This window comes from Myotis daubentonii, chromosome 4, assembly GCF_963259705.1.
Source record: "Myotis daubentonii chromosome 4, mMyoDau2.1, whole genome shotgun sequence".
NCBI lineage: Eukaryota > Metazoa > Chordata > Mammalia > Chiroptera > Vespertilionidae > Myotis > Myotis daubentonii.
In genome coordinates, this window is record NC_081843.1 from 36,193,446 (window position 1) to 36,217,813 (window position 24,368).

Sequence of the window (24,368 nt, forward strand, 5' to 3'; positions counted from 1 at the left end):
GGGGGGACGGGGGGTGGGGTGGGCGGCACACACACAATAGACAGCCTTGACCTAAGGCACCAGGGCAGTAAAGGCAGACAGATGCAGACCGGGGGCCCGAGCGGCTTCCCAAGGCCAGAGCAAGGCACGCGCCAGAGCAGCTGAAAGCGGACCCCACTCCCGATTTGGAAGCGCAAACTGCCTGGCAAGCACGCAACAAACAAACATAAAAATCGAAAAGCACCCAGACGTTCAATTTCTAGAAAGTTAGTACTACTTGATTCCACACGGAATGGAATGGGACATTTTTAACGAATTGGGGGGGTGGGGGGGAGGCGCCATTAGAATAGGGCCATAAATGCTGAAGGAATAAAGGAAAGTTCGCGTTCTCTACTTTCCCAGATGATGGTACTTCCGACCCTCCCTGGGATAAGTTTCTTTGGGCTGAGGAGCCTTCTAAACGCTCACGAGACTATCAGTCTTTCAGGTACTGGAAATGGGAGAGGCCACTAAGGCATGGAGGAGGAAGGGGACCGGAGGGCGGGCGGGGAGTGCGGGTGGGGGCGGGGGAGGACCGCGAGGTAGGGGGCGTATTCTCAGGCCAAAGAGGAACCTCACTGCCTGGGCCCCTATAGCGACTTCTGGCTGAGTGGGGCTGAGGAAAAGTCACCGCCTGGGGTCCGTCCCTCTGACCGCTGGAATCACCCCACCTGCGACACAGGCGCCCGCCGCTTCCCTTCCGGAGGCAGAAGAATCCAGAAAAACGCGGGAAGGCGCGAGGTGCGTTGTGCGCAGGCGCGAGCCCAACGGTATTTGTCGCGAGGCTTGGCCGTGTGCGAGCTCGTGCTCACCACGTTCCTGTCACGCCGCTCTGGCGGCCTCGAGCGGCCACCGGCTCTCCCACGTGCTGCCCAGTCACGTGGGCTTAGGCGCTCCAGCGGCCCAATTCAACCGTGCTCCACCCCGGCCCCAGCCCCTCTGCTTCCACTATCGCCGCCCCCCACCCCCCACCACACACACACACACACACACACACACACACACACACACACACTCACTCACACACGCACACACAAACGCACGCACGCACGCACACGCACCCGCCACACACACCATTGGCCGGGCTTTGCAGTTCACCAGTAGTAGCCCCTTCATTCTGGCTTATCAACTACCATAGGCTGGGGGTCTGCCCTGGCCCCGCCTTTCGAACCGGGTAGTCACGCCCCCGAGAAAGACCACGCCCCCCACCAACCTTCGTAGTTCAGCCTAATCCCGCCCCTCTGCCGAGTTCCCCCAACTACATTGGCTTAGTTTCTCCCTTGGTCCCGCCCCTGAGGCCGGCTCCTTGCCATCATTGGTAAGGCCCCGCCTTGGGCCCCTCCCGCTGTCCGACTCGCCTCTCCCATTGTCTCGGTTGATGCTGCCCGACCCAGCAATCCTCCTCGGTGTTCAGTTTCCCGAGGTCGCGCTCTTTCTCTGGCCGGCGGGACGGTCCTGCAGCGGAGAACCGGCTTCCCGAGTTCGGGCAGCTCTTCTTCCCTCCGTGGGACCCCCTGTGCTGTTCCGGGGTCGCAGCAGCTATGTCCGCACTGCGAACTCTTCTGCTGCTGCTGCTACCTCTGTGTCCCGGTCCTGGTCCTGGACCCGGGAGCGAGGCAAAGGTCATCCGGAGTTGCACGGAGACCCGGCAAATTCTGGGGGCCCGGGGATATAGCTTAAGCCTACTCCCTCCCGCCCTGATCTCAGGTGAGGAGAATAGAGGAAGACTAGAGAATTGGGGGCGAGGGAGGGGTCGAGGGTGGGTCCTCCCCGTCCCACAATAACTCTTCCCTTTCAGAGTGACCTTTGTAATCTTTTTATCCCATAGTAATATCGCCTCTCCTCCTGAACTTCCTTACCAGGAGCACAATAACCCTCCTGTTCACATAGTAGCTCTTTTACGCCACCCCCACCCCAAATCCCTTTCTAGTAAGTAGCACCCATCTCTCTGGTTCTTTCTTTACAGCCCAATTTGTTCTCCTCGCTGTTTCTAAGAGCACTTCTATAATACTTTCTTGTTTACCAAGTAACCCCACCCCTGCAAACCCCATTCTTCCTATAGAAGCTGTCCTGTAAGTCCTTAGAGGCCTGGGGGGTGCCATGCTGGGGACGGTGGCCTGAGGGCCCTCTGATCACTAATTTTGCCCACTGTTTGATCCCATGCCCAATGGCAGTGGACTGGGGAAGGGTGAGGGGACAATAGGGTGGGAATAGGGTCAAGTAGGAATGTGTGTATAGACAATAGAAAAGAAACCAGACAGGTGAAAGAGGAGGGATGGCCCCCCAGAGATAGGCAGGAAAAGGAAGGAATTTTACCACATCACTTCCCACCATTCCTTGTGTCTCCTCTGTCTAGGTGAGCACCTCCGGATCTGTCCCCAAGAATATACTTGCTGTTCCAGTGAAATAGAGGAGAGGCTGACCTGGGACACTGAGGCTACTTTCCGAGGCCTGGTGGAGGAGAGTGGCTCCTTCCTGGTTCACACATTGGCTTCCCGGCTTAGAACATTTGATGGTGAGGACTTGAGGTCCCCAAACCTGGCCACACAGCTCCTCGCTGTGCTCATGATCCCAGCAAGTATCCTGTCCTCACTTCCTACTCCATCCCTAAGGCACCCCTGCCCTGTCTTAGCACCCCCAACCCCACCCCAGGCTCTCTCCAGGGTCCTGCCCCACCCCATTCTCAATCTGCCCAAGTCTGAGATTTGCTGAGTTTCTAACTCACTTGTCTTTTCTCTCCCCACTTTCTTCTTGCCTTTGCCCTTTCACTTTTTCATCCTTCTCTGGCCTCATCCCACCTCACTCCGCTTTCTTTGCATTTGCCACAGAGGTTTTTCGGGAGATGCTCTCATCAGCTGAGCACTCCCTGGCCCTGCTCTTCCACCGCTCCTATGGCCGCCTGTATTCCCAGCATACCCCCTTATTCAGCGGCCTGTTCTCTCGGCTGCGGGACTACTATGAGAAGTCTGGTGAGGGGTTAGATGACGCCTTGGTGGATTTCTGGACGCAGGTCCTGGAGAGAATGTTCCCCCTGCTGCACCCACAGTACATCTTCTCCCCTGAATACCTGTTCTGCCTCACTCGCCTTGCCTCCTCTGCTGATGACTCTCTGAAGCCTTTCGGGGACTCACCCCGTCGCCTCCGCCTGCAGGTGAGGGGTCTCAAGGCCTGAGTTTCAGCCATCTCTGACCTAGTGACCTCTAAACTGTGCATTCACCTCCAACTGAATGACCGCCCCTTCATGCTCCAGTCACCCCCGACCTGGTGATCCCCACATCCTGCATGTCAGCCATCTCTGACCTTGTGGTCACTATCTAGAGCCCCAGTGACCCCTGCCTGACCCAGTGCTCCTTGATTTCCTTTAATTGTATGTCTCCCACTCTCATCCTGTGCTGAAATTTCACACACATCCCTGACCCACTCACCCACTCTTGCCCCCCAGCCACCTTTCTGCCAACTCTTTCCTCATTCTAATATCTTGACTTCCTCTGGTTCAACTAAATGTGAATTAGGCACTTGGTATTTGAGAAGGATTTTCATTTTATAGTATCTCATTTAATTGCCATTGTAACTCTGGGAGGTAGATGGTAGTATTCCTGTTTTACAGATGAGAAAACAACCTCCCAGAAGTTAAGGTCTCACAGCCAGTAAATGGTAGAGCTGTGTCTCACACCCAGGTCTTCTGGCTGTAAGTTCAGTGTTTGTCCTGATGCACAGTCCCATTATCTCCAAGCCCTGTAAAACAATCCCTCCCATCTCTTCCCAAGACAAGCTCACCTTGACTATAATTCCTTTGAGACTCTTGCACCTGCTTTACTTTACCACCTGATAATCCTAACCACCCCAAGATAACTCCACAAACTACCCCCCACTGCTCATCCCGGTGGTATAGTCTCTTGGCCCCGATCTTGACTGACAAGACAACCCTATGGTTTTTCTCACCTTCTTTCTTCTCCCCCAGATAACCCGGGCCATGGTGGCTGCCCGGGCCTTTATCCAGGGCTTGGAGACTGGAAGAGATGTGGTCAGTGAAGCACTTAAGGTTAGAGGGTGCTTGAGTGTGGGTGGGGCTCAGGGAGGGAAAAGGAGATGCCCCATGAGGAAGAGTCAGATGCCAGCTGGCAGGAGAGACATGGAGCTTTCCCACATTAGCCTTGAGGCCCTGGAACCCCAGGGTGAACCAGGAAGGAGGTGGGCCAGAGGGAAGTCTCCCTGGTGTCATGATTCATGATCTGCTCTCACCTCTCCTGCCCTCTGATGACTCATATTCCTGTCAGCCTCTGCGGTTCTGCTCATCTCCATAACATTCTGCAATGGGAGTACTGGTCCCCCCAGTTTCCTCCAGATGCCTCAGGGATGACTCATCTGGCTCTTCCTTTCCTGCTACTGAAGGCCAGATTCCTGACTTGGCCTTCAAGGCTCTCTTTCTACCACCCATTCTCTCCCTGACCTCCAGACTTACCTCTTCCATCCTCAGTTTCATCCTTCCCCACTCTTGTCCTTAAACCTTTTCTCAGACCCCACTGTCCCATCCTTCCCAAAAAGAAGTATCTACAATCTGGCCCCGAGGAACTTCTCTCCACAGTCTTTTGGGGTCTCACCTGCTGCTACATGGGGTCACCAACCCTAGCCATTCCCAGCGGTTCTCCATATGGGGCATGGGAAGGTAGGGTGGGGTATTTGGTTTCTCCATGCGCAGCACTAAGCGTGGCTGAGGGCAGCCTCGGTGTCTGTGGATCACATAGCCCAGCTCTCTGCCCCCAGGTCCCCATGTCCGAAGGCTGTAGGCGGGCTGTAATGCGTCTGACTGGCTGCCCCTTTTGTCGCGGGGTCCCCCTGCTGCCGCCTTGCCGGGGCTTCTGCCTCAACGTGGCCCATGGCTGCCTCAGCAGCCGGGGACTGGACCCTGACTGGGGGGCCTATCTGGGTGAGGACTCAGGAAAGCCTGAGAAGCTGGTCCCTGTAAGGGTGAGTGGGATGGACTGGGAGGGATTTTTAAGCCATATTGAGGGGGGAGGGAGTGGTAGAGATCTTGAGTCTCCCCATCTAACACTTTGCTGTCCGGGTCAGGATTTGTGGGAACTTCCTAGTTTAATGAGTACCTCCCTGCTGTTCCACTCCCTTCCCCCCCATTTCACCCTTGGCTTTCTCCCCCTCCTTCAAGATGGTCTCCTGTTCCTGGCTGAGAAGATCCAGGGCCCCTTTTCCTTTGAGCTGGCAGCTCAGGCCATTGGGGTGAAGATCTCAGAAGGTTTGATGTACCTGCAGGAAAACAGTGTAGGGGTGTCCACCCAGGTACAGGAAACTCGAGGAGCGTGGGAGTGTCCGCCTGGGGGCTGGCAGGGGTGGTATGGGGGTCAGCTCTAGTACAGGAGAGGGAAGGATGGAGGCAGTGGCCTGGGGTTGTGAGACAGGGTTGGGGGTCAGAGAGGCACTGTAGGTGGAAACAGGGCTATTGGGAGATTTAGGTGTTGGAATGGAGATTCAGTGCCGGTTTCATCCTGTGGGGCATCCCTGTGCCACAGGTGTTTCAGGAATGTGGGGTCCCCCCGAAGGCGATGGCCCGTGCCCACCGAGCCCTGGCACCCATGGAAGAAGTGGGCCGGCGCTGGACCGCGGCGGCAGGGGTGGAGGAGGAGCAGCCCACGACAGCTGCGGGCAACAGCCTGCCCCGGATGGTGAGCTGGGGGGTGTGGGGTGGGTGGGTGGGCAGGCGTGTGGGTGTGGGGTGGGTGGGTGGGCACGCGCTGCAGCTCCACCTGCTCTCCCTGCGCGCCCAGGTGTGGGAGCTCCGCGAGCGGCTGGACCGGGCCCGGGGCTTCTGGGCCGGGCTGCCCCTGGCGGTGTGCGGGGACCCCCGCATGGCATTGGACATCACCCAGGAAGCGGCGCCCTGCTGGACCGGAACCGGGCGGGGCCGGTGAGAGCAGTTTGGTGGGCGGGCCAAAGCCCAAATCCGGGGGCGGGGGCGGACCCACAGGGCGGGCGGGAGCCTTTAGGGCTGCTCTGCTCGCAGGTACTTGTTGCCGGTAGTCGGAGGCCCCCTGACCCAGCAGCTCAACAATCCCGAGCTGGATGCGGAAACCTCAAACCCCGACCTCCGGACTCGGATGCAGCGGCTGCAACTCCGGTCAGCTACAGTGAGGATGAGGGCAGCCGCCCAGGGACGCGACCTAGATCTGGAGGACTGGGGTGAGACCTGATACCCCGGGGATGGGAGGGTGAGGTGGGGGGGGGGGGGGGGGGAGGAGGGCGCTGATGGGCTCCCTCCTCTGGCTGCTTGGGATTGGACCTTGGACCCGCCCACTGCTTTCTGAGTCCCTCCCCTCCCATCTTGTTATCATTCATTCACGCATTCATTTTACAATCACGTATGGAACCCTTACCTCAAAGGTTAGGGATAGAAGACCAGTATGAGAGAAGGTTTCTGTCTGTGAGTTCACATTCCAGTTGAGGAGTCTCCAAAACATTCTTACAGAACAGTGGGCAAAGGACTGTGGGAGATTGGGGAGGGTAGGCACCCTCCCAACCCTGTCCCCCCCTCCGCCCCCCCCCCCCCCCAGGAAGCAGGGTTGGGTGGCTTCCCAAAGTAGAATTTGCCAGAGAAGCAAGGCAAGAACATTAATTTTCTCTCCTCCCATCTGCCTGTCTCTCTTTTCTGTCTCATTGTCTTTTTTTCTGTCTCCCATTGCCTTTCCTCATTCTCATGTCTACCTGACTTCTCTATCCTCGCCTTCCTGTCATTGTCTGTCTCCCTCCTCCGATCTACCTACCTATATCTCTCTCCTCCCTCTTTGTGTCTATCTGTTTCATACTGCCCCTTTTACCCATCCCTGTCTGTCTCTGAACACCCCCCCCCCCCAGATGAGGATGCCAGTGGCTCTGGAGAAGGACCGCACTATGCAGATGATTGGATGGCCGGGGCAGCAGCTGTGGGCCCCCCAGCCCGGCCTCCTCGTCCTCCTGGCCGCAAAGGAGGTTTCATCGTCCGCCAAAACCAGGGCAGGAGCAGGACTGGGGGGACATCTGTTGGTTTTCACACCCAACCCGTTCTCATTCTCTTCCTCTCAGCCCTGGCCCTGCTTGGACCTCGATAACAGGGGAAGGGTGCCCTGGCATCAGAGGGGCTCATGGCCCTTTCTCTCCTCCCCTCTCAGCTGGATCTGGGGAGGAGTTGAAGGGGGCTGCAGAGAGGGTTGAGAAGGGACTTTTTGGGTGAATGGCTAGGGCCCCAAATCCAGGAGATTCCCATTGGGATTGGGTGGGTGTTCACATATTTATTTTTTCGTTTGGTATCCGGGTCGGGAGGCGGGGGGTATTTATTTAGGCTGTGGTCTCTCCAACTGAGCCTCTAAGTCTGGGCTCTGGTGGTCAGCCCCAAGGAGGAGAAAGGGAAGATTTTTAGAGTGACGGTTGGGGGGTAGGGTTTGAAGGAAGTTGGAAGTGGGGAGTGGTGGGTTCACCTGGTCTCTGGAATGGACAAAGCTGGATGCTGATAGGGTGCAGGGCAGGGAACTTGGGTATGTGTATCAGGATCTCTGGTCCTTGGTTCTATGTGTTTTTTTTCAGTACCAATTTCTTAAACTAAAACGCAAAAAAAAAAAAAAAAAAAATCATGGCCTCTGCCATCCACATCCTTCACAAGTTTTGCATTTTACAAATAAACAACTAATTTATTGGACCCTGAGTGTGACTTTCTGTAACTTCACCGCCCTCCCCTAGCCCTGGCTCCTGGCAGAGGCGCCAGAGCCTCTCTAAGGGCTCGTTTCTGCTTGTTCTCGCCTCTCTTGGATCCCGTCCCCGATACTGAATTTGGGCAAGTGCTTCACCCTCTGGATCTGAGAACCTTCCTTTGTAAGATGGGGAGGAACGTGAGGACCAGATAGGAGCTGTGTGAGGAAGCACCTTGTTACAGGCAAAATTCCTGGAAAACGAAGCATCATTAATAGACCACACTGCTGCCCCCTGCCTTCAGAACGGGGCTCCTGTTCTCTGCCCGCGTCAGCCTCTGGCTGCCTTGTCACAAGTTCTTGCCAAAGTCTGCTTTCAGCTCTTGTCTGTTACTTTCTCCTTTCTGTCTCCTGAATGAATAGTTTGTTCTGCAGAAAGCAGAGAAAGAAAAGGTATAAATGATTCTTAAGTGTGAAAGGAGGGCAGAAATTGTGTCTTCCAAGGGCAGGCTATGTGCCCTGACCCAAAAAAAAAAAAAAAAAAAAGATGCAGGGAGGGAGAGACCCAGAGACTTGATCAAAGTTGAAGCAGCTGCCGGGACTGGCCAGACAAAGGGAGGGAGAGGGGAGGAGCTTGGGCGCTGAGAAAGTTTATGGGGAAAGTTTAGCAGAGTGAGGAACCGGGCGGTGGCTGGGGAAGGCCCGATCCTGATTACCCTGCTGCTCCTCAGGAGGCTTGGTGAGTGGGCAAGTGACATCGAGGCTGCAGCCAGGGGAAGGACTCCAGAATTTATGGGAGGAGTCTTGGGGGAGGGGGGTTATCACCAAAGCTGGAGGGGACAGAGGGCTGGAATTGAGGGTAATAGGAGGAGACAGGGATGGGTGGAAGGGATAGAAGGAATCTGGACACAGAAACCTAGTGCAAGGCTAGATCCTGGGGGCTGTGTTGGGGGAAGGATGCCAGAGGGGGCAGGTCTTTAAGTAGCAAATATGGGTTTCTCTGTCTGGAGTTACTCCTGCCTGTCCTGGAAGGGGGCTGTCCGGGCTTGTTGGAAGGGCTGTGGCCCGTGGTTGTGGGTTGTAATCTGAAGGGGTGGGTCAGACTCCCAGCTGATTAGGGAACTGGGGCCTGGGAAGCAATTCCAAACTGAATGCTCGTCTATCAGTATCTTTATCTTTCTCCAGCCCCACCCATTCAGTCTCCTCTGGGTGCACCGATGAGGTTGAAAAGTGGGAATGGGATTGGGGTGGGTGGGTTGTGTGTGTGTGTGTGGGGAGGGGGGGGTGTCTGGGGATCTGGGTTTTGTAAATAACCCTACATCTCCCCCAGCCCCTCCCACACTGGGGTGGGCCCTGTGCTGAGAGGGAAAAGAGATGCTTGAATTTAGACCAGATGACTGCCTCTTACTCATTACAAAGTCACTGCTGTGGCCTCACCTCTCTGGGTTCATCTGCCTGACCCACATTCCCTCCTTATGGCTTTCCCTCTCAGCCTCCAAATGAGACTCTTCATCCCGACAGAAGCTCAGGAAGGAGCCAGGGCCTGGCGATGTCCACCTCACTGTCCTGAACAGATTGGTCTGATCTTTCTTGCAGGGTCTCTCTCTTTCCCTCCTTTCCTTCCAAACCCCGGAGGCTCGGGGAGAAACTATAGGCGGTTGGAGAAGCTGGAGGCAGACGGCAGAGGAGTAGTTGTGGGGCCACCTAGATCTGGGTGTAGAGAGCACACACCCTCACCAACACCCTCCTCTGAATTAGTCCTCGCTGGAACAGCAGGAGAGAAGGCTCTACCCTCTCCTTAGACTCCCTCCTTCCCCTCATTTCCCTTCTAGACGCTGACAGAGGCAAAAATCTGCTAACTCAGGGGGCAGACTCAACCAGGGCTGCAAACAGGCCTGGGGAATGACCCCCAATCTCGAATCTGCACCTTCTGTGGCTGCACAGCTGTCTCTGCCTCTTTGCCTGGCCCTCGCTCTGTCACCCTTCCCTGTGCCACATGGGCCCTCTGTCTCCTACCAGGACCATGCGCCTCTGGGGGCCTCGGAGCCTGGGGGTGGCTTTGGGAGTCTTCATGACCATCGGATTTGCCCTCCAGCTCTGGGGTGGGCCCTTCCAAAGGAGGTGAGTTTCATCTTGTCCCAATGCCTGATAGATCCCTGCCCCTCTCCCGCCCCCCCACTTGCTCCTCCCAATCCTATCTGGGGCTGTGACTCCTGGGAACTTGGAGGAGGCTCTGCACCCTCTGTCCTTGCTCCACAAGACGCCCATCCACCTGCTGGTGAGGGACAGGGTACTTACCCTCCCGTCTCTCCCCAGGTTACCTGGGCTGCAGCTCCGACAGCCCTGGGCCCCATCCCCAGGACCGGCTGTTCCCACCTGTCCTCCCCGGCAGCGACTAGTATTCCTGAAGACGCATAAATCTGGGAGCAGCTCTGTGCTAAGCCTGCTTCACCGCTACGGGGACCAACGTGGGCTGCGCTTCGCCCTCCCTGCCCGCTACCAGTTTGGCTACCCGAGGCTTTTCCAGGCCTCTTGGGTCAAAGGCTACCACCCTCAGGGTGGAGGCACCCAGTCCCCCTTCCACATCCTCTGTCATCACATGAGGTTCAACCTGAAAGAGGTGAGAGGTGTCGAGGGTGTGGGTGGGACTGGAGAGAGATGGGATCAGGCCTGTGGCCAAGACCATCAGTGGAGAAGGCCCTAGGCATGGGGGGGGGGGGGCCCAGGAGTCACCTCACCCAAAAGGTGGACAGGGGGCCACAAAGGTGAAGTTTCCTATTCTCCCCTCAGCTATCCCTTCCCCAGTAGTTTCTGAGAGCTGAAGTCCTGCCCGCTCCCATCTGATGCATACTCCAGTCTCCCTCCTTGACCAATTTATCTAGCTGGTGTCAGCACTCTGCCAAGTCTGAATCCCACCCCCCAAACTCTCCCTCTAGGTGCCCCTTTCCCTTCTTAGCCCCTTTCCATTGATACCACCAGGATCTCTGCTTAGCCTCTGCCCTCTGACCTATCTTCCTCTCACTCCCCTCACCATGTCTGCCAGATTTCGAGAATCGGGTATATGCCAAGCCATAGCCCAGCCCTGACACCCTCAGCCTCAGTTCTAAAGGGGGAGACAGGTACATGGACTCACGTGTTCATCTGAACACACAGAAACCTGAGAGTTCTTGGAGGAAGAAAGTCAATGTGCAAATGAAAACGTAAGGAAAGGGACTAACTTTTATTGAATACTTCCTGAATTCTGGGTACTAATCTTACCATCGCCTTGCCAGGAAGACATTATGAGTGCCTCCATTATACAGAAGAGGAGGTCGAGACTCTGAGAAGCCAAGTGATTGATCTCTTAGCCAGATTTGAACCCAGGCCCATCTGCTCCAAAGTCAAAGTGCCTTCCGTGACATATGTGCATATACATGTTTGTATTTGGAATTGTGAGAATATTCATCAGAAAAAGGTGGGGATTTCTGGAGAGGCAGGTTTTAAAGGAAAGGGTGGACATGATTTTGTAGTAAGAAGAACACTAGGCATTCTTAGAGGGAGTAAAATATCAGCAAAGACGTGGTGGTGTGGATGTGTGTGTAAGGGGTGTGTGTGTGTGGGGGGGGGGGGGTTGCAGACCCACTGCTGATTAAGTAGGAGCTGGAGAAAGCAGCTGAGGAACATGAGTGTGATCGAATGGGCAAGGAGAGCCCACTACTGGGAGTGAGGCAATGACAATGACCTTTGAGGCAGGTTTTTCCAAAGGTTAGGATGAGGCTCTTCATTGTCACCATCATTCATCTGAATACCTATCGTGTTCCATGTATTTCCACATTCTTCAAGGTAAGTGTTAACCCTAATTTATAGATGGCGGAAGTTCAATAAACGGCCCAAAGTTACCCAACTGGTAAATGGCTGAATTGGGATTTTATTCTAGGTCCACCTGATGCCACAGATTATTCTCTGCACTGTTCTCTTCTTCCTTCAAAGAGACACAGTTCACTGGCTCTGCCCTGCAGACTTGACCATAATAGCAGAGCAGATTGGAGGACATCGTGTCAGAGAGTCAGGTTCAATGACAGTCACATTCAGAGGCAGAAACCCTTCAGGGAGCCCGGGAGCTGGTTTCTAATGTGCACCTGCCTGGCTCAACCTGATTCCCACCTTCCTTCTTGCTGAGAGGCGAAGTCCAATGTTCCAGGCCTCAGGGCAACTCCCTACAAGGTGACCATGGCTCCCCGGTGTCCAGTCCAGAAGTGTCTTTTGCTCTCCAAGATGCCCAGGAGTCCCAGAAGTGCCCTGTCCTTCAGCCATCCTGGGCTTGTCTGCCCACCTGACACCTATACCTGAGACAGCATTATGGTTGCCCCTTTCTTCCCTCTTTGCTGCCAGTGATCCCCACCCCCCCTGAAGAGGCCTGAGCCCAGTTTCTTTTTTGGAGCAGGGACCAAGAGTCCCAGGGTAGACTCGTAATAGTTTTTTTGTTGGAGAAGTGAACACAGAGTTTGCTTCTTAGAGATTTTACTGACCAAGGCAGACAGTAATGCCAAAGAAAATACATGTTCTCCAGGAGCTTCCCACGTTCCAGGTTCCTTCCTATTCTTTAATCCATAATGAGCTCGGAAGGAAGATAGAAGTATCCCCATTTTGTAGATGAGCAAATTGAGTCTCAGAGACATTAGTAACTTGCCCAAGATCTGTCAGCTGGTGAAAAAAGTTGGGGGTTCCTGTCAGAGCTGTCAGGCGGCTGGGAGATCTTCGGGCATTGGGCTTACACTTCTTTTCTTCCTGGTCCACTTCTTTCTCCCCATGACTGTTTTCTCTCCTCTGCAGGTACTTCAGGTCATGCCTTCTGACAGCTTCTTCTTTTCCATTGTCCGAGACCCAGCGGCTCTGGCCCGCTCTGCCTTCTCCTACTATAAATCCACCTCATCAGCCTTCCGCAAGGCACCTTCCTTGGCTGCCTTCCTAGCTAATCCTCGAGCCTTCTACCGACCTGGGGCCCGTGGAGACCATTATGCGCGCAACTTGCTATGGTTTGACTTTGGCCTCCCGTTCCCCCCCGAGATGAGGACCAAGAGAGGATATCCTCATCTCCCTAGAGACCCCAACCCCCCAGAGCTGCACGTCCTGCCTTCTGGCACTGGCTCTCGAGCCCACACCCTGGATCCCAATGCTCTCTTCCATCCTGCTCCCACCACTGCTGATGGTCACAGCCAGACGTCCAGCCCCGCTGCTTTAGATTTGGGGTCTTCATCCTTCGTCCAGTGGAGTCTGGCCTGGTTGGACTCTGTCTTTGACTTGGTCTTGGTGGCCGAGTACTTTGATGAGTCATTGGTTCTGCTGGCAGATGCCCTGTGCTGGGGTCTAGATGATGTGGTGGGCTTCATGCACAATGCCCAGGCTGGAAGTGAACAGGGCGGAAATGCTGTCAGCAATGGTGGACTGACCACTGAGGACAGGCAACTAACTGCACGGGCTCGAGTCTGGAACAATCTGGACTGGGCTCTTTATGTTCACTTCAACCGCAGTCTGTGGACACGAATAAAACAATACGGCCAGGGTCGGCTGGAGAGTGCAGTGGCAGAGCTCAGGGCTCGCCGAGAGGCCCTGGCTAAACATTGTCTGCTGGGTGGTGAGGCTTTAGACCCCAAATACATCACTGACCGTCGGTTCCGCCCTTTCCAGTTTGGGTCAGGTAAGGTTTTGGGCTATGCACTTCGGAGCGGACTGAGCCTCCAAGACCAGGAGGAGTGTGAGCGCCTGGCTACCCCAGAGCTACAGTACAAGGACAAGCTAGATGCCAAGCAGTTCCCTCCAAAAGTCTCTCTGCCCTTCAAGACTTCAAAGCTACTCACCCCCTAGGCGTTAGACCACTGAGTCTTAGGTTAAACAGCAGCTGAGCTACCGGACACATGTGACCAGTGTGGGACAGCCAGAGGACATGTCTGCTTCCCTGAGAAAGCAAGTCTGCTCCCTGCAGGACGACTGGAACCTGGCATGGATGTGGGCTCAGAGTCCTCCAGGCTGTGCCAAGGACTCGAGCTGTTCAGCTCCCAGCAGCACTCCTCCACCCCCCTTTGCCCTTTCCCCTGTCCAGCCCCCTGGCAGGTCCATGTAGCACTCAAAGGCTCCCTGGAGGAGCAAACCATGATTTAAGCCAGAGGACGGTTGGGACACGGTGGACTGGAATAATCCGTCCATGTCTCTATGAAATGTTTGTTACTGAGCTACGCCCATTTCACTATGAAATGTTTGTTGAATGAATAAATAATTTGAAACTTGGACTTGCTTTATGTCGAGCAGAAAGGGAAGGGGATGCTGCACCTTCATGCGAGACGCGGGGGGTGGAGAGGGTTCTTTTTCATACTCTCCAAAAAGCCTGTCTAGAGTCTCTCCTGAATCCTTCTTGCTGCAATCTAGCGGCCGCCGCGCCCCGCCCCTCTCCTCCAGGGTCCCGTCACTCACCGATTCCGGGGCCTCAGGCCACGCCCCTTCCCTTCCGCTTCCGGCTTTTCTCCAGTCATTCTCCGGGCGCCCGGCTCCGGCCCCGCGGGGTCTCGGTTCCGGGTTCGTGGTCCCGGTTCCCGGCCCCGGGGGGTCTCTGGGCCGGCGGGTGCCGGGACTCCCCGCCGGCCGTGCAGCCCTCGCCCCCATGGAGTCCCAGTGCGACTACTCGATGTACTTCCCGGCCGTGCCGCTGCCGCCGCGCGCGGAGCTGGCGGGGGACCCGGGCCGGTACCGGGCGCTGCCCCGGCGCAACCACCTCTACCTGGGGGAGACTGTCCGCTTCCTGCTGGTGCTTCGCTGCCGGGGGGGCGCGGGCTCCGGCGCCGGGGGCGGCCCGGGCTTGGGCTCCCGAGGGGCCTGGGCAGAACTGGCCACCGCCCTGGCAGCCCTGGCCTCGGTCAGCGCCGGCGGTGGCCCCGGCGACCAGGATCCTGAACCCCCAGGGGGCGGGGATCCGGGCGGTGGGGGGCTGTTTCGAGGCTGCAGCCCCCTTCTCACCCACGGCCCGGGCCCTGCTACCTCAGGGGGAGTGACCACGGTGAGGACCCGGGATGACAGGCACAGGACCAGGGGTGATTTGCTGGGCTCCAGAGACCGGAGAGCAGGGGGACATCAGGGGGAAGCTGGGGGCAGATGATGGATGAGGAGGGAACTGGGCACCTCTTAAGGGGAACTGCCCCTCTCCTGACCTCTCCACCCCTTTCACACCCCTAGCTGCCTGTGGAAGAGCCAATTGTGTCCACAGATGAGGTCATCTTCCCACTCACTGTTTCACTGGATAGACTGCCCCCCGGGACACCTAAGGCCAAGGTAAGATTGGCAAGGGGTGAAGCCCTTCTCCTCCTTCAGATGTCCTCTCTAAGGCTGGCTGGCTACCTCTCCTCTTGACTGTGGCCCTGTGTCCCTTCTGCTCAGATTGTAGTGACTGTGTGGAAGCGGGAGGTTGAGGCACCAGAGGTCAGAGACCAAGGCTACCTGCGCTTGCTGCAGACCCGATTTCCTGGGGAGACCTTCCGGGGAGAGCAGAGTGCTTTCAAGGCCCAAGGTGGGGAGAACGCAGGGAGAAAATGCCGGAGCGGCATTAAGAGAAATGTTAGAACTGTGGGTTGGAGGTGAGGTCTGTGCCCAGGCCCAGCCCATCAATTCTTGCTCTTGCCCCTGCCCTCTCCCGCAGTGAGTACCCTGCTGACTCTGCTGCCCCCTCCAGTTCTGAAATGCCGGCAGTTCACTGTGGCTGGAAAACACTTGACTGTTCTCAAGGGTGAGCAGATTGGTGGCTAAGGTGTTGGGTAGCAGCAAGGGCAATGACTGGGTGGCAGTTACCCTGTGCAGACTCGGGGGAAAGGTTCATTTTGGGGGATTAAGGTGGGGTCTGAGGGGTCCAGATAATCACTGTGCTGGTTACCTTCGACAGTGCTGAACAGCTCTTCCCAAGAGGAAATTTCCATCTGGGATATTCGTATTCTCCCAAACTTCAATGCCAGTTATCTACCTGTCATGCCTGATGGCTCTGTGCTGCTGGTGGACAATGTCTGGTGAGGTCCTGGGAAGGGGCAGGGCTGCAAAGTGGTGGGGCTGGGGGCAGGGCTGAGAGCTCTGGCCTGGAAAGACCCAGCTCTGTCCCCTTTCTTCTGAACTAGTCACCAATCCGGGGAGGTCTCCATGGGCTCCTTCTGTCGGCTTCCTGGTACCTCTGGCTGCTTCCCCTGCCCACTCAGTGCCCTAGAGGAACACAACTTCCTGTTTCAGCTGCGAGTGGGTGAGCAGCCACCTCCAGGGGCCAAGGAGGTGAGTATAAGGGGCTGGTGATTTCAAGGAAACAGGTTAAGAAAAAGCAGTGGGCCCTGACCGGTTTGGCTCAGCGGATGGAGCGTCGGCCTGCGGACTGGAGGGTCCCAGGCTCGATTCCGGTCAAGGGCATGTACCTGGGTTGCGGGCGCATCCCCAGTGGGGGGCGTGCAGGAGGCAGCTGAATCGATGTTTTTCTCTCATCGATGTTTCTGGCTCTGTATCCCTCTCCCTTCCTCTCTGTGAAAAATCAATAAAATATATTTAAAAAAAGCAAAAGCAAAAGCAGTGGGCCCTAGCTGGTTTAGCCTGGTGGACTGACGGGTCCTGAGGTTGATTCCGGGCAAGAGCACATACTTGGTTTGCAGGCTCAATCCCCGGCCCTGGTCGGGGCTCATGTGGGAAACAACCCACATCGATGTTTCTCTCTCTTTCCCTCTCCCTTCCAGTCTCTCTAAAAATTAATGGAAAAATATCCTCGGGTGAGGATTAACAAAAAAATGAAAAAGCAGTGGGAGGGAGAGGCTAGGGTGTTACCTGAAGATGAGAGGGGATCTCTGTTACCCATGATGGTTCCCTCTGCTCCTCCCACAGGGCCTAGAAGTCCCCTTGATTGCTGTGGTTCAGTGGTCCACCCCAAAGCTGCCCTTCACCCAGAGCATCTACACCCACTACCGGTGAGTGTGTGGGAACCTTGGGTGGGACCACCCTGTTCACCTTTGTTTCAAAACACATACATCCTGCTTTCCCCTCTCACTGCTTCCAGCCTGCCCAGCATTCGCCTGGACCGCCCGTGCTTTGTGATGACTGCTTCTTGTGAGTCCCCAGTTCGGACCTATGAGCGTTTCACGGTGACTTACACGCTGCTCAACAATCTCCAAGACTTCCTTGCTGTGAGGCTCGTGTGGACCCCGGAGCACGCACAGGCTGGTAGGGTGCCGCCAGGCTGGGCCTTTGTCCCGAAGGAGGGGAGGGGAAAGGAAGAAGCCATGGAGGGGGGTGACATGGGGCAGGCTGCTTTGGCTCGTGTCACAGACAGAAAATTGAGAGAGGCAGCGAGGCAGGATGATTTAAGAGCACGGGCACCGATGCTAGCTCCCTGGTATGTTTGATTTCTACCTCCATCATTTACAAGCTGTGTGACCCTGGGTGGTTACTTGCCCTCTCTGAACCTCAGCTCCCTCATCCCTAAAAAGGAGAAAATATTACTGCTCTTCCCCCCTCCCCCACCATGAGGATGTTATGGTGATTTTTAAAGATTCAGTGACTATGAAGTGGTTAGAATAGACCTCAGCACACAATAAATATCAGCTGTTATTTATAACATTTGGCAAAAGATATACTCAGTTTACTCCACAGGGTGACTTTGAAGATCAATCAAGACGGTGCTCATGGAAGCCCCTTGCTGAGGAACACTATACAGATGTTCACTGGTCGCTGTTTCTGCCCCCCAGGAAAGCAGCTGTGTGAGGAGGACCGGCGGGCCATGCAGGCTGCCCTAGACTCCATTGTCTGCCACACGCCCCTCAACAACCTTGGCTTTTCCCGGAAGGGCAGTGCCCTCACCTTCAGTGTAGCCTTCCAGGCTCTAAGGACAGGGCTCTTTGAGGTGGGTTGGGGAGGTGCCCACTGGAGAGGGGGTGGACGGTGTGGTGGGTGATGCAGAATGTTGGGATAGGAGGCATCAGGGCTGCTAGCTGCTGGAGAGGAAATACAATGGACGGCACTAAAGCCAGGCCAAAGGAAGGTGGGATTTAGGTCCAATATTGGTCTGCCAAGGGTAGAGGTGATTTGAAAGGAGGTCTGGGGCCTGGAAGCCAAGTGGGAATGCTGATCTGTGTCTTTCCACCCCAGCTGAGCCAGCACATGAAACTGAAGCTACAATTCACTGCGAGTGTGTCCCACCCTCCACCCGAGGCCCGGCCCCTCTCTCGAAAGAGCAGTCCCAGCAGCCCAGCTGTCCGGGACTTGGTGGAGAGGCACCAGGCTAGCCTGGGCCGCTCTCAGTCCTTCTCTCACCAACAGCCTTCCCGCAGCCACCTCATGAGGTACGGAACCGAGGGAGGGGAGCCACTGGACTCAGTAGAGGCCGGCATTAGAGCGGGAGCAGGAAGCGGTCCTGAGGTCTAACTAGAGCCCACGTTCTCTGCCTTCCTCCAGGTCCGGCAGTGTGATGGAGCGCAGGGCCATCACACCCCCTGTGGCCTCCCCAGTCGGCCGCCCCCTCTACCTGCCCCCAGAAAAGGCTGTGCTCTCTCTGGACAAGATTGCCAAGCGCGAGTGCAAAGTCCTGGTGGTGGAGCCTGTAAAGTAGCACGTTGGCGGCTCTTCTCCCAGAAATCGAATGCCTCTGGAGGGGGTCCTTGTTCCAGACTGTGCCTCCTTAGGGATGCCTCCCACTGTGGGTGAGGAGGCCGCAGCCTGTCTGTGTCTGCTGAGGGAAAAGCTGTGAAATGGGCGGGTATGGCTGCAGCACTAAACCAACAGTATTTCCCTGACTTCCTGGGAGGGCTGGTCCCACCCCTTGGTCAGGGCAAGGGTTCCAAGAGCTCCCTTGTTTCCCGCCTTGCTCCCTGGTTCTAAGTTTACAAAGTGTTTTCTCATTCCTATTAAGTTGTCCTTCCTGCCTCCGAAATCCCCCCTCCCCCTCCTGAGGGCTGAGAGTAGAGGGTGGTGATGCTAAAGGGACCCAGACAATGCCCCTCCTGTCTCCGAGGGGAGGGGAGGTGGCTAGGTGGCCTCCTCCTGCCCCTCATGTTTACGTTTGCAGCCTGAAGCACTTTACGTTGTGTGGGTTTTGTTTTTGTTTTTTGTCTGTCCCTGTAACTTATTCTCCAACTACTGCTTCCAACTGAAATAAGTCTATTAAATGCCTGTTCAGGAGGGAGAATGACTGTTGTTTGTGTGTTGGTGGAAGGAGCAGAGCCCAGAGCTCAGAATGATTCCCTTCAGCATGCATACCAAATAGCTCCTGTCTGCTCCCTTCCCCCATTTTTTTTCTTTTGATTCTCAGTTTGATATGCTCAGAGATAGCCTAGCTCCACCAGTTTGGGCTGAATTACATGACTTTCCTCTTAAAAGGCAGAAGGCATGGGTGTAGCACCTCCCAACCCCCATACACACATCCCTGGGTCTGGGAACATCAGACATGTTTATTAGGAGAGAGGGAGGCCCCCTTGTCCTCCATCTTAACACAGCACAGAGTCACCAAGCCTCTGCCCTTTCAAGTGATGGGGTGTGGGGGAGAGGGTGAGCAGAAAGCCTTAGGTCTGGCATCAGGCCGAGAAAGAGGAGGTTGCATCTTCCTCGTCACAGAGGTTCACGGACCCAATCCACCTCTTCCCTCACCCTTGGCAGGGTCAGACATCAATGGGCTCCCGGCCTCGGTTCTGCCTCTTCACCACAAACACCCTCTGTCCTGACACGGTCACCAGCAGCGTGTGTTCTCCAAAGACCACTGGAGGGGAGACACACCTTCCCAAACCCCGAGAGAGGGAAGGGAACACAGAGTTAGTGGGGTGTAATGGCCTCCATGGGGTCATACACAAACTGGCTGGGATCAAGAGCCAAAGAAATGAGATGGTTTGACACTCAGAGATCTGAAGATGGGACGTCTGCATTCAATACCCTTCTCTTACTTTCTCATACTTCTGATGCAGGGGTGAATCCCAAAGAGAAGAAAGTGGCCAGAACCAGGGACCCCAGGGGGAGATGGTGGGAGGTTGATAGGAGACCAGTGCTTTTTCCCTGAGGACAGCACCCCACCTCTGGAAGCACCCTACTTCCTATCACCACCAGTAGGGGCAGGGGATAGGGCTCACCCGACAGGCGCTTGAAGGGTATGTTCATGCCGTGGTGTAGCCGGAAACCGCAGGCTGTGCTGACCAGCTCAGAGATGGCGCTGGCTGCCTGCTCATCATTCTCTAGATCCCCAGATGACTGCATGCAGACAGGGAGGGAGGATGGCAGAAATTAGGGAACAGAATTGGGAAAGAATTTCAGGAACCACTTTGGCTCTGGCATTGGTACCCTCTTCCTCTCCATTTCCTAGTACCCTCGAGGTCAGCCGTTTTGGAAACAAACCTAAAACTTTCCTATGATGTTGTTGCCCTTCTAGATGTCATACTGGTTCTCATGCTTATGCTGGGCTTCCCCCGGTAAGCTGGGACTCATCCATTTCTTTACTGACCATTCTTGTCGAATCCCTTGAAACTTGATTTCTCTCCCTGATGCCATTTATTTGATAAAACCACATTCTCAAACATCACTGACTTTCGAGGCTCTATCTTTTCCTGGCTTCCCACTTGTTGCCTTGTTTGCAGAATCTGAAACAAATATCCCTTTTGTCCTTGACACAAACACATCCCCCCCCACCCCACCCCATTACATTGCCCTTGGGTAATCATATCACAGTGGCCTGGGCTTCCTCTTTTCAGGTGACTGTCACAACTTCTCTCTACCTCCTTGAGATGAGCCTCCCACTAGGTTAAGTTCAGTTCAGTGCCCTTTGCTCTCTTGGACACTCTGTACCTCAGTTTCCTTATCTGTAAATTAGAGACAACAGCATCTATCATATGGGCTCTTGAGGGTTATGTGAGATAATATTGGTGAGGTGCTTAAAACAGCTCTAGGCAATACATATTAACTGCTGTTGTTTTATGTCAAACTTGATGTCTAAAGTTAAGCCATCAAAATTCCCCTTACCGCTCCCATTCCCCAGTAAACTTCCTTCAGTAATTTCCTGTTAAAGGAACCATCATTGCTAGCTTGAGTTCAAAGTCGTACTGAATGGAGAAGTATCTCCTCTTTTACCTATCTCTAGTCATTATGAAGATATATTGATTCTTCCTTTAAATTCTCTTCTCTCCTTGCTCCCTCTCAGTGCCACCAGTCCATACTCATACACAGATTTCCTTCTGCAACAGCCTTCCTGCTTCTGGATTCCTCCCCTTCCAGCCCACCTTCACACCTAATAGAACAGTCTTGCTCAACTATTTTATCAGCTCATGTTTCTGTTAAAAAATCCTTCAAAACTCCTATTGCCCCAGTCTTGAAAGGCTTCCACAATCAGATCTTTTCTTACACATCCTTTTCTTACCCCAAACCTTTCCAAACTTTTCAACATAAACCCACTATCAAAACAGGCATCACTCCTGCAAATATATCCATCTCAGCCCTCTCCTTTTCTGCCTGTTCACACCATTCTTCCTTTAAGCCCAGCTGAATTTTTTGTCCTTCAAGGATTCCTTGTCACAACACAAGTTGAATCCTTCATTTTCGGAACTCTTTCAGTTGTCTTGACCACTGGCATTGCTTTAAGCTTTTGACCTTAAGCCTGTCTCCCTAGCTAGATTGAAAACTTCTAGCGAGCTAACACTACATTGTACTATGGAACAAAATACAAAGCCTCTTCAATAAATACTTGGGTAATACAAGTTATCTACAAACCTGTAACTGGTTGTCTGACTTCGGTAAAGTTAGTAAACCCTTTTACCTCAGAATAATTACCATACTGAGATTCCAGAGACTTAATTATTAAAAACTTACTATACCAATTATGACCAAGAATAGCGGGAAATTAGTCTCAACTGGGCAATGTTAGAAGGAATCACCGGGCCATGTGTACTTGGGGGGACTCCCCCACCCCCACCCCCTTTGCCCAGAACGCACCGCCAGCACTGCGCCTTCGCTCAGCACCAGGTAGCCGAGCTGATCAGGAATTCGCTCCAGCCCGTGGGTCAGTGCAGAAGTCTAGGGGGTAAAGATGCAATCAGAAGCATTGCTAGGATGGCCTCGATTCTCTTCACTTGCAACCCAAGTCTCTCGTGACCTGCCCGAGATGTTCTTTTTTCCCAAGCCAGGGCCATTCCAGACCCTTTCCCCGTTCCCTTTACATGGCCTTCAACACGGATTTTTTTTTTTTTTTTTTAAGAATGGTATTTTCTTGCCCTAGCTGGTTTGGTTCAATGGATAGAGGGTCGGCCTGCAGACTGAAGGGTCCCAGGTTCGATTTCGGTCAAGGGCACATGCCTGAACCAATGGTTCTCTCTCATCATGGATATTTCTCTCCCTTCGCTCTGAAATCAATAAATATATGTTTTAAAAGAATGGCATTTTTTTCTTTTTAAAAATATATTTTTATTGATTTCAGAGAGGAAGGGAGAGGGAGCCATAGAAACATCCATGATGAGAGAGAATCATTGATTGGCTGCCTCCTGCACGCCCCCTACTGGGGCTCCGGCCCGCAACCCGCAACCCGCAACCCGCAACCCGCAACCCGCAACCCGCAACCCGCAACCCGGGCATGTGCCCTCGACCCCAACCGAACCTAGGACCCTTCAGTCCGCGGGCCAACACTCTAACCACTGAGCCAGACCAGGTAGGGCAGCACTGATCTTGAACCTCGATGTGTCCTCACCCCTGCTCTTGGGCTCCCTTGTTCTTTCACATCCCACCGTTGCTACCCCCGACGCGTTCGCAGCCCCACTGGCCTCTCTCTCCTGCCCCCTTTCCAATTCTCCATGTGGCCAGCTCCTCCTCCGCAGACCACAACCTCCCACAGATCCCTCCTCAGCCCTCAACAATCCCTCTCCGTCCAGGGGCAAAGAGGAGGTGACGACAGACTGCCGGCCAAGGAAGGGGCAACTAAAGAGACTGGGGGGACAGGGACAAGGAGCCCCCAGCGCGTCCTCCGGCGCATGCGCCCTCACTCACCATCGCTGCCTTAGGTGATGGGGGGCGCTCCCTACCAGATAGGAAGCTTCCGGCTCCAGACCCAGGTCACGTGCTTCCACCAGGGTGTCTCCTCCTCCTGCCTTGCGTGGCGCCCGTCGGACTTCAGCCCCACCCCCAGAATGCGGATTGGAGCTTGGCTACGTCATCGGGCTTTCCCAGACGCACGCGGATTGGTCGCAGAGCCCCTTTAACACCCATGTCCCCGCCCCTCTGAGCGCGAGTAGGAGGGTGACGTGTTGGCGAAGGAGTGGACCGGAGGGGCGGGGCCGGAGGGAGGAGAATGGGACCCGGTGTGCTGAGCGTTAGAGATATTTTGCCCTCGCTAGACTGTCCACGAGGGTGACCACAGCAAGAGAATAAAGTGAAATGACGTGACATGCATGTGAAAAGCTATTCAACTACTACCCTTACCCTTACTCCAGACAGCTCTCTGTTTAATACAAGGATTTGTTCCCCAAACTGTTTCTTCCTGGGATTCTGTGAGGAGCCCTGTGATGGTGAATTGAATCCCCCGCTGGGCAACACAGCTTCAATACTGAATACTCTCTGCCAGAAAAAATTAGAAACAGTACTTTGGAGTGTTTTTAAAAATCTATATTTTTTTATTTATTTCAGAGAGGAAGGAAGGAGAAACATCAAGTCATTGATCAGCTACTTCCTGTACAGCCCACACTGGGGATAGAGCTGGTAGCCCAGGCATGTGCCCTGACCGGGAATAGAACCGTGATCTCCTGGTTCACAGGTCGATGCTCAACCACTGGGGCATGCTGGCCAGGTTGGAGTCCTTTTTTTTTTAATCCTCACCCGAAGATATTTTTCCATTAATTTTTAGAGAGAGTGGAAGAGAGAGGGAAAGACAGAAATATTGACGTGACACGTGGATTGGTTGCCTACTGCAGGAGCCCCGACCAGGGAATGAAGCCTGCAACCGAGGTACCTGCTCTTGACCGGAATTGAACCCCAGACCTTTCCTTCTGCAGGCTGAGCCAAACAGGCTAGGTAGGGCTGGACCACTTTTTAAATATATGGGTGTCACGTAGGAATGTTGTGTTTTAATTTAAATAGTTTCTAGACTTGTTGCAATACTAATGTGACTGAGGCAGTGTTGGTAGGTAAAGTGAAGGATGATGCTAGAAATAAAACAAGTACTTGTTGGGAGAGGGTGCGGAGAAATTGGAGCCCTCATACATTGCTGGTGGGGTTGTAAATTGGTGCTGCTGTTGTGGAAAACATCAGCTGTTCCTGGAAAAATAAAATACAGAGTTATTGTATGACTTAGCAGTTCCACTCCTAGACAGCCACCTATGAGAACTGAAAACATATGTTCACACAAAAGCTTATACTCAAATGTTTATAGCAGCATCATTTATAATACCATCCAAATGGAAACTATATAAATATCCCTAAACATAAGAATAGATAAATAAACCCTAACTGGTTTGGCTCAGTGGATAGAGCATTGGCCTGCGGACTCAAAGGTCCAGGGTTCGATTCTGGTCAGGGGCATGTACCTTGGTTGCGGGCACATACCCAGTGGGGAGTGCACAGGAGGCAGCTGATCGATGTTTCTCTCTCATCGATGTTTCTAACTCTCTGTCCCTCTCCCTTCCTCTCTGTAAAAAATCAATAAAATATATTTTAAAAAAGAACAGATAAATTAAAAATGAC

At 54.2% G+C, this 24,368-nt stretch overlaps 4 protein-coding genes across 7 annotated transcripts; 3 read left to right on the plus strand and 1 right to left on the minus strand.

The window, feature by feature from the left end:
• Nucleotides 1-1,336: 1,336 nt before the first annotated feature.
• Nucleotides 1,337-7,692, plus strand: GPC2 (glypican 2). Its single transcript, XM_059693673.1, has 10 exons — nucleotides 1,337-1,725; nucleotides 2,375-2,533; nucleotides 2,847-3,169; nucleotides 3,980-4,060; nucleotides 4,783-4,945; nucleotides 5,183-5,313; nucleotides 5,544-5,696; nucleotides 5,799-5,938; nucleotides 6,035-6,210; nucleotides 6,883-7,692. The coding sequence occupies exons 1-10, from the start codon at nucleotides 1,560-1,562 to the stop codon at nucleotides 7,113-7,115; spliced, it is 1,725 nt and encodes a 574-aa protein (XP_059549656.1). The 5' UTR covers nucleotides 1,337-1,559; the 3' UTR covers nucleotides 7,116-7,692.
• Nucleotides 7,693-8,314: 622 nt separating this feature from the next.
• On the plus strand, nucleotides 8,315-13,952 carry GAL3ST4 (galactose-3-O-sulfotransferase 4). Of its 2 annotated transcripts, none has more exons than XM_059693677.1 (4): nucleotides 8,315-8,427; nucleotides 9,708-9,809; nucleotides 10,005-10,308; nucleotides 12,501-13,952. In XM_059693677.1, the coding sequence occupies exons 2-4, from the start codon at nucleotides 9,712-9,714 to the stop codon at nucleotides 13,530-13,532; spliced, it is 1,434 nt and encodes a 477-aa protein (XP_059549660.1). In that variant the 5' UTR covers nucleotides 8,315-8,427; nucleotides 9,708-9,711; the 3' UTR covers nucleotides 13,533-13,952. The 2 variants fall into 2 exon arrangements, with proteins under 2 accessions (XP_059549660.1, XP_059549659.1); XM_059693676.1 differs by having other exon boundaries at nucleotides 8,321-8,427; nucleotides 9,521-9,809.
• A 225-nt stretch (nucleotides 13,953-14,177) lies between these two features.
• On the plus strand, nucleotides 14,178-18,855 carry TRAPPC14 (trafficking protein particle complex subunit 14). 2 transcript variants are annotated; one of them, XM_059693674.1, is made up of 11 exons: nucleotides 14,178-14,715; nucleotides 14,892-14,987; nucleotides 15,093-15,222; nucleotides 15,352-15,438; nucleotides 15,592-15,712; nucleotides 15,818-15,965; nucleotides 16,560-16,642; nucleotides 16,732-16,895; nucleotides 17,420-17,574; nucleotides 17,820-18,013; nucleotides 18,126-18,855. In XM_059693674.1, exons 1-11 carry the CDS (start codon nucleotides 14,323-14,325, stop codon nucleotides 18,277-18,279), a joined length of 1,725 nt encoding a protein of 574 aa, XP_059549657.1. In that variant the 5' UTR covers nucleotides 14,178-14,322; the 3' UTR covers nucleotides 18,280-18,855. The 2 variants fall into 2 exon arrangements, with proteins under 2 accessions (XP_059549657.1, XP_059549658.1); XM_059693675.1 differs by lacking the exons at nucleotides 14,178-14,715; nucleotides 15,093-15,222 and having other exon boundaries at nucleotides 14,886-14,987.
• Nucleotides 18,856-19,097: 242 nt separating this feature from the next.
• LAMTOR4 (late endosomal/lysosomal adaptor, MAPK and MTOR activator 4) lies at nucleotides 19,098-22,819 on the minus strand. Of its 2 annotated transcripts, none has more exons than XM_059693679.1 (4): nucleotides 22,680-22,819; nucleotides 21,636-21,716; nucleotides 19,787-19,904; nucleotides 19,098-19,439 (listed from the first exon to the last, which is right to left on the minus strand). In XM_059693679.1, the coding sequence occupies exons 1-4, from the start codon at nucleotides 22,680-22,682 to the stop codon at nucleotides 19,393-19,395; spliced, it is 249 nt and encodes an 82-aa protein (XP_059549662.1). In that variant the 5' UTR covers nucleotides 22,683-22,819; the 3' UTR covers nucleotides 19,098-19,392. The 2 variants fall into 2 exon arrangements, with proteins under 2 accessions (XP_059549662.1, XP_059549661.1); XM_059693678.1 differs by having other exon boundaries at nucleotides 19,098-19,422; nucleotides 22,680-22,817.
• Nucleotides 22,820-24,368: the final 1,549 nt, after the last annotated feature.

Excerpts from the sequence above, each read along its gene's own strand:
- GAL3ST4 (XM_059693676.1), top strand. The coding sequence starts at position 9,685 with ATGGGCCCTCTGTCTCCTACCAGGACCATGCGCCTCTGGGGGCCTCGG. Across the intron at positions 9,810-10,004 it reads GGTGGGCCCTTCCAAAGGAG|GTTACCTGGGCTGCAGCTCC; the intron begins GTGAGTTTCATC and ends GTCTCTCCCCAG. Across the intron at positions 10,309-12,500 it reads TGAGGTTCAACCTGAAAGAG|GTACTTCAGGTCATGCCTTC; the intron begins GTGAGAGGTGTC and ends TCTCCTCTGCAG.
- LAMTOR4 (XM_059693678.1), bottom strand. Across the intron at positions 19,905-21,635 it reads GCGAAGGCGCAGTGCTGGCG|TCATCTGGGGATCTAGAGAA; the intron begins GTGCGTTCTGGG and ends GTCTGCATGCAG. Across the intron at positions 19,423-19,786 it reads ACCCTTCAAGCGCCTGTCGG|TGGTCTTTGGAGAACACACG; the intron begins GTGAGCCCTATC and ends TCTCCCCTCCAG.
- GPC2 (XM_059693673.1), top strand. The coding sequence starts at position 1,560 with ATGTCCGCACTGCGAACTCTTCTGCTGCTGCTGCTACCTCTGTGTCCC. Across the intron at positions 4,946-5,182 it reads TGACTGGGGGGCCTATCTGG|ATGGTCTCCTGTTCCTGGCT; the intron begins GTGAGGACTCAG and ends CCCTCCTTCAAG. Across the intron at positions 5,314-5,543 it reads GTGTAGGGGTGTCCACCCAG|GTGTTTCAGGAATGTGGGGT; the intron begins GTACAGGAAACT and ends CCTGTGCCACAG.
- TRAPPC14 (XM_059693674.1), top strand. The coding sequence starts at position 14,323 with ATGGAGTCCCAGTGCGACTACTCGATGTACTTCCCGGCCGTGCCGCTG. Across the intron at positions 15,439-15,591 it reads ACACTTGACTGTTCTCAAGG|TGCTGAACAGCTCTTCCCAA; the intron begins GTGAGCAGATTG and ends TACCTTCGACAG. Across the intron at positions 16,896-17,419 it reads CCCGGAGCACGCACAGGCTG|GAAAGCAGCTGTGTGAGGAG; the intron begins GTAGGGTGCCGC and ends TCTGCCCCCCAG.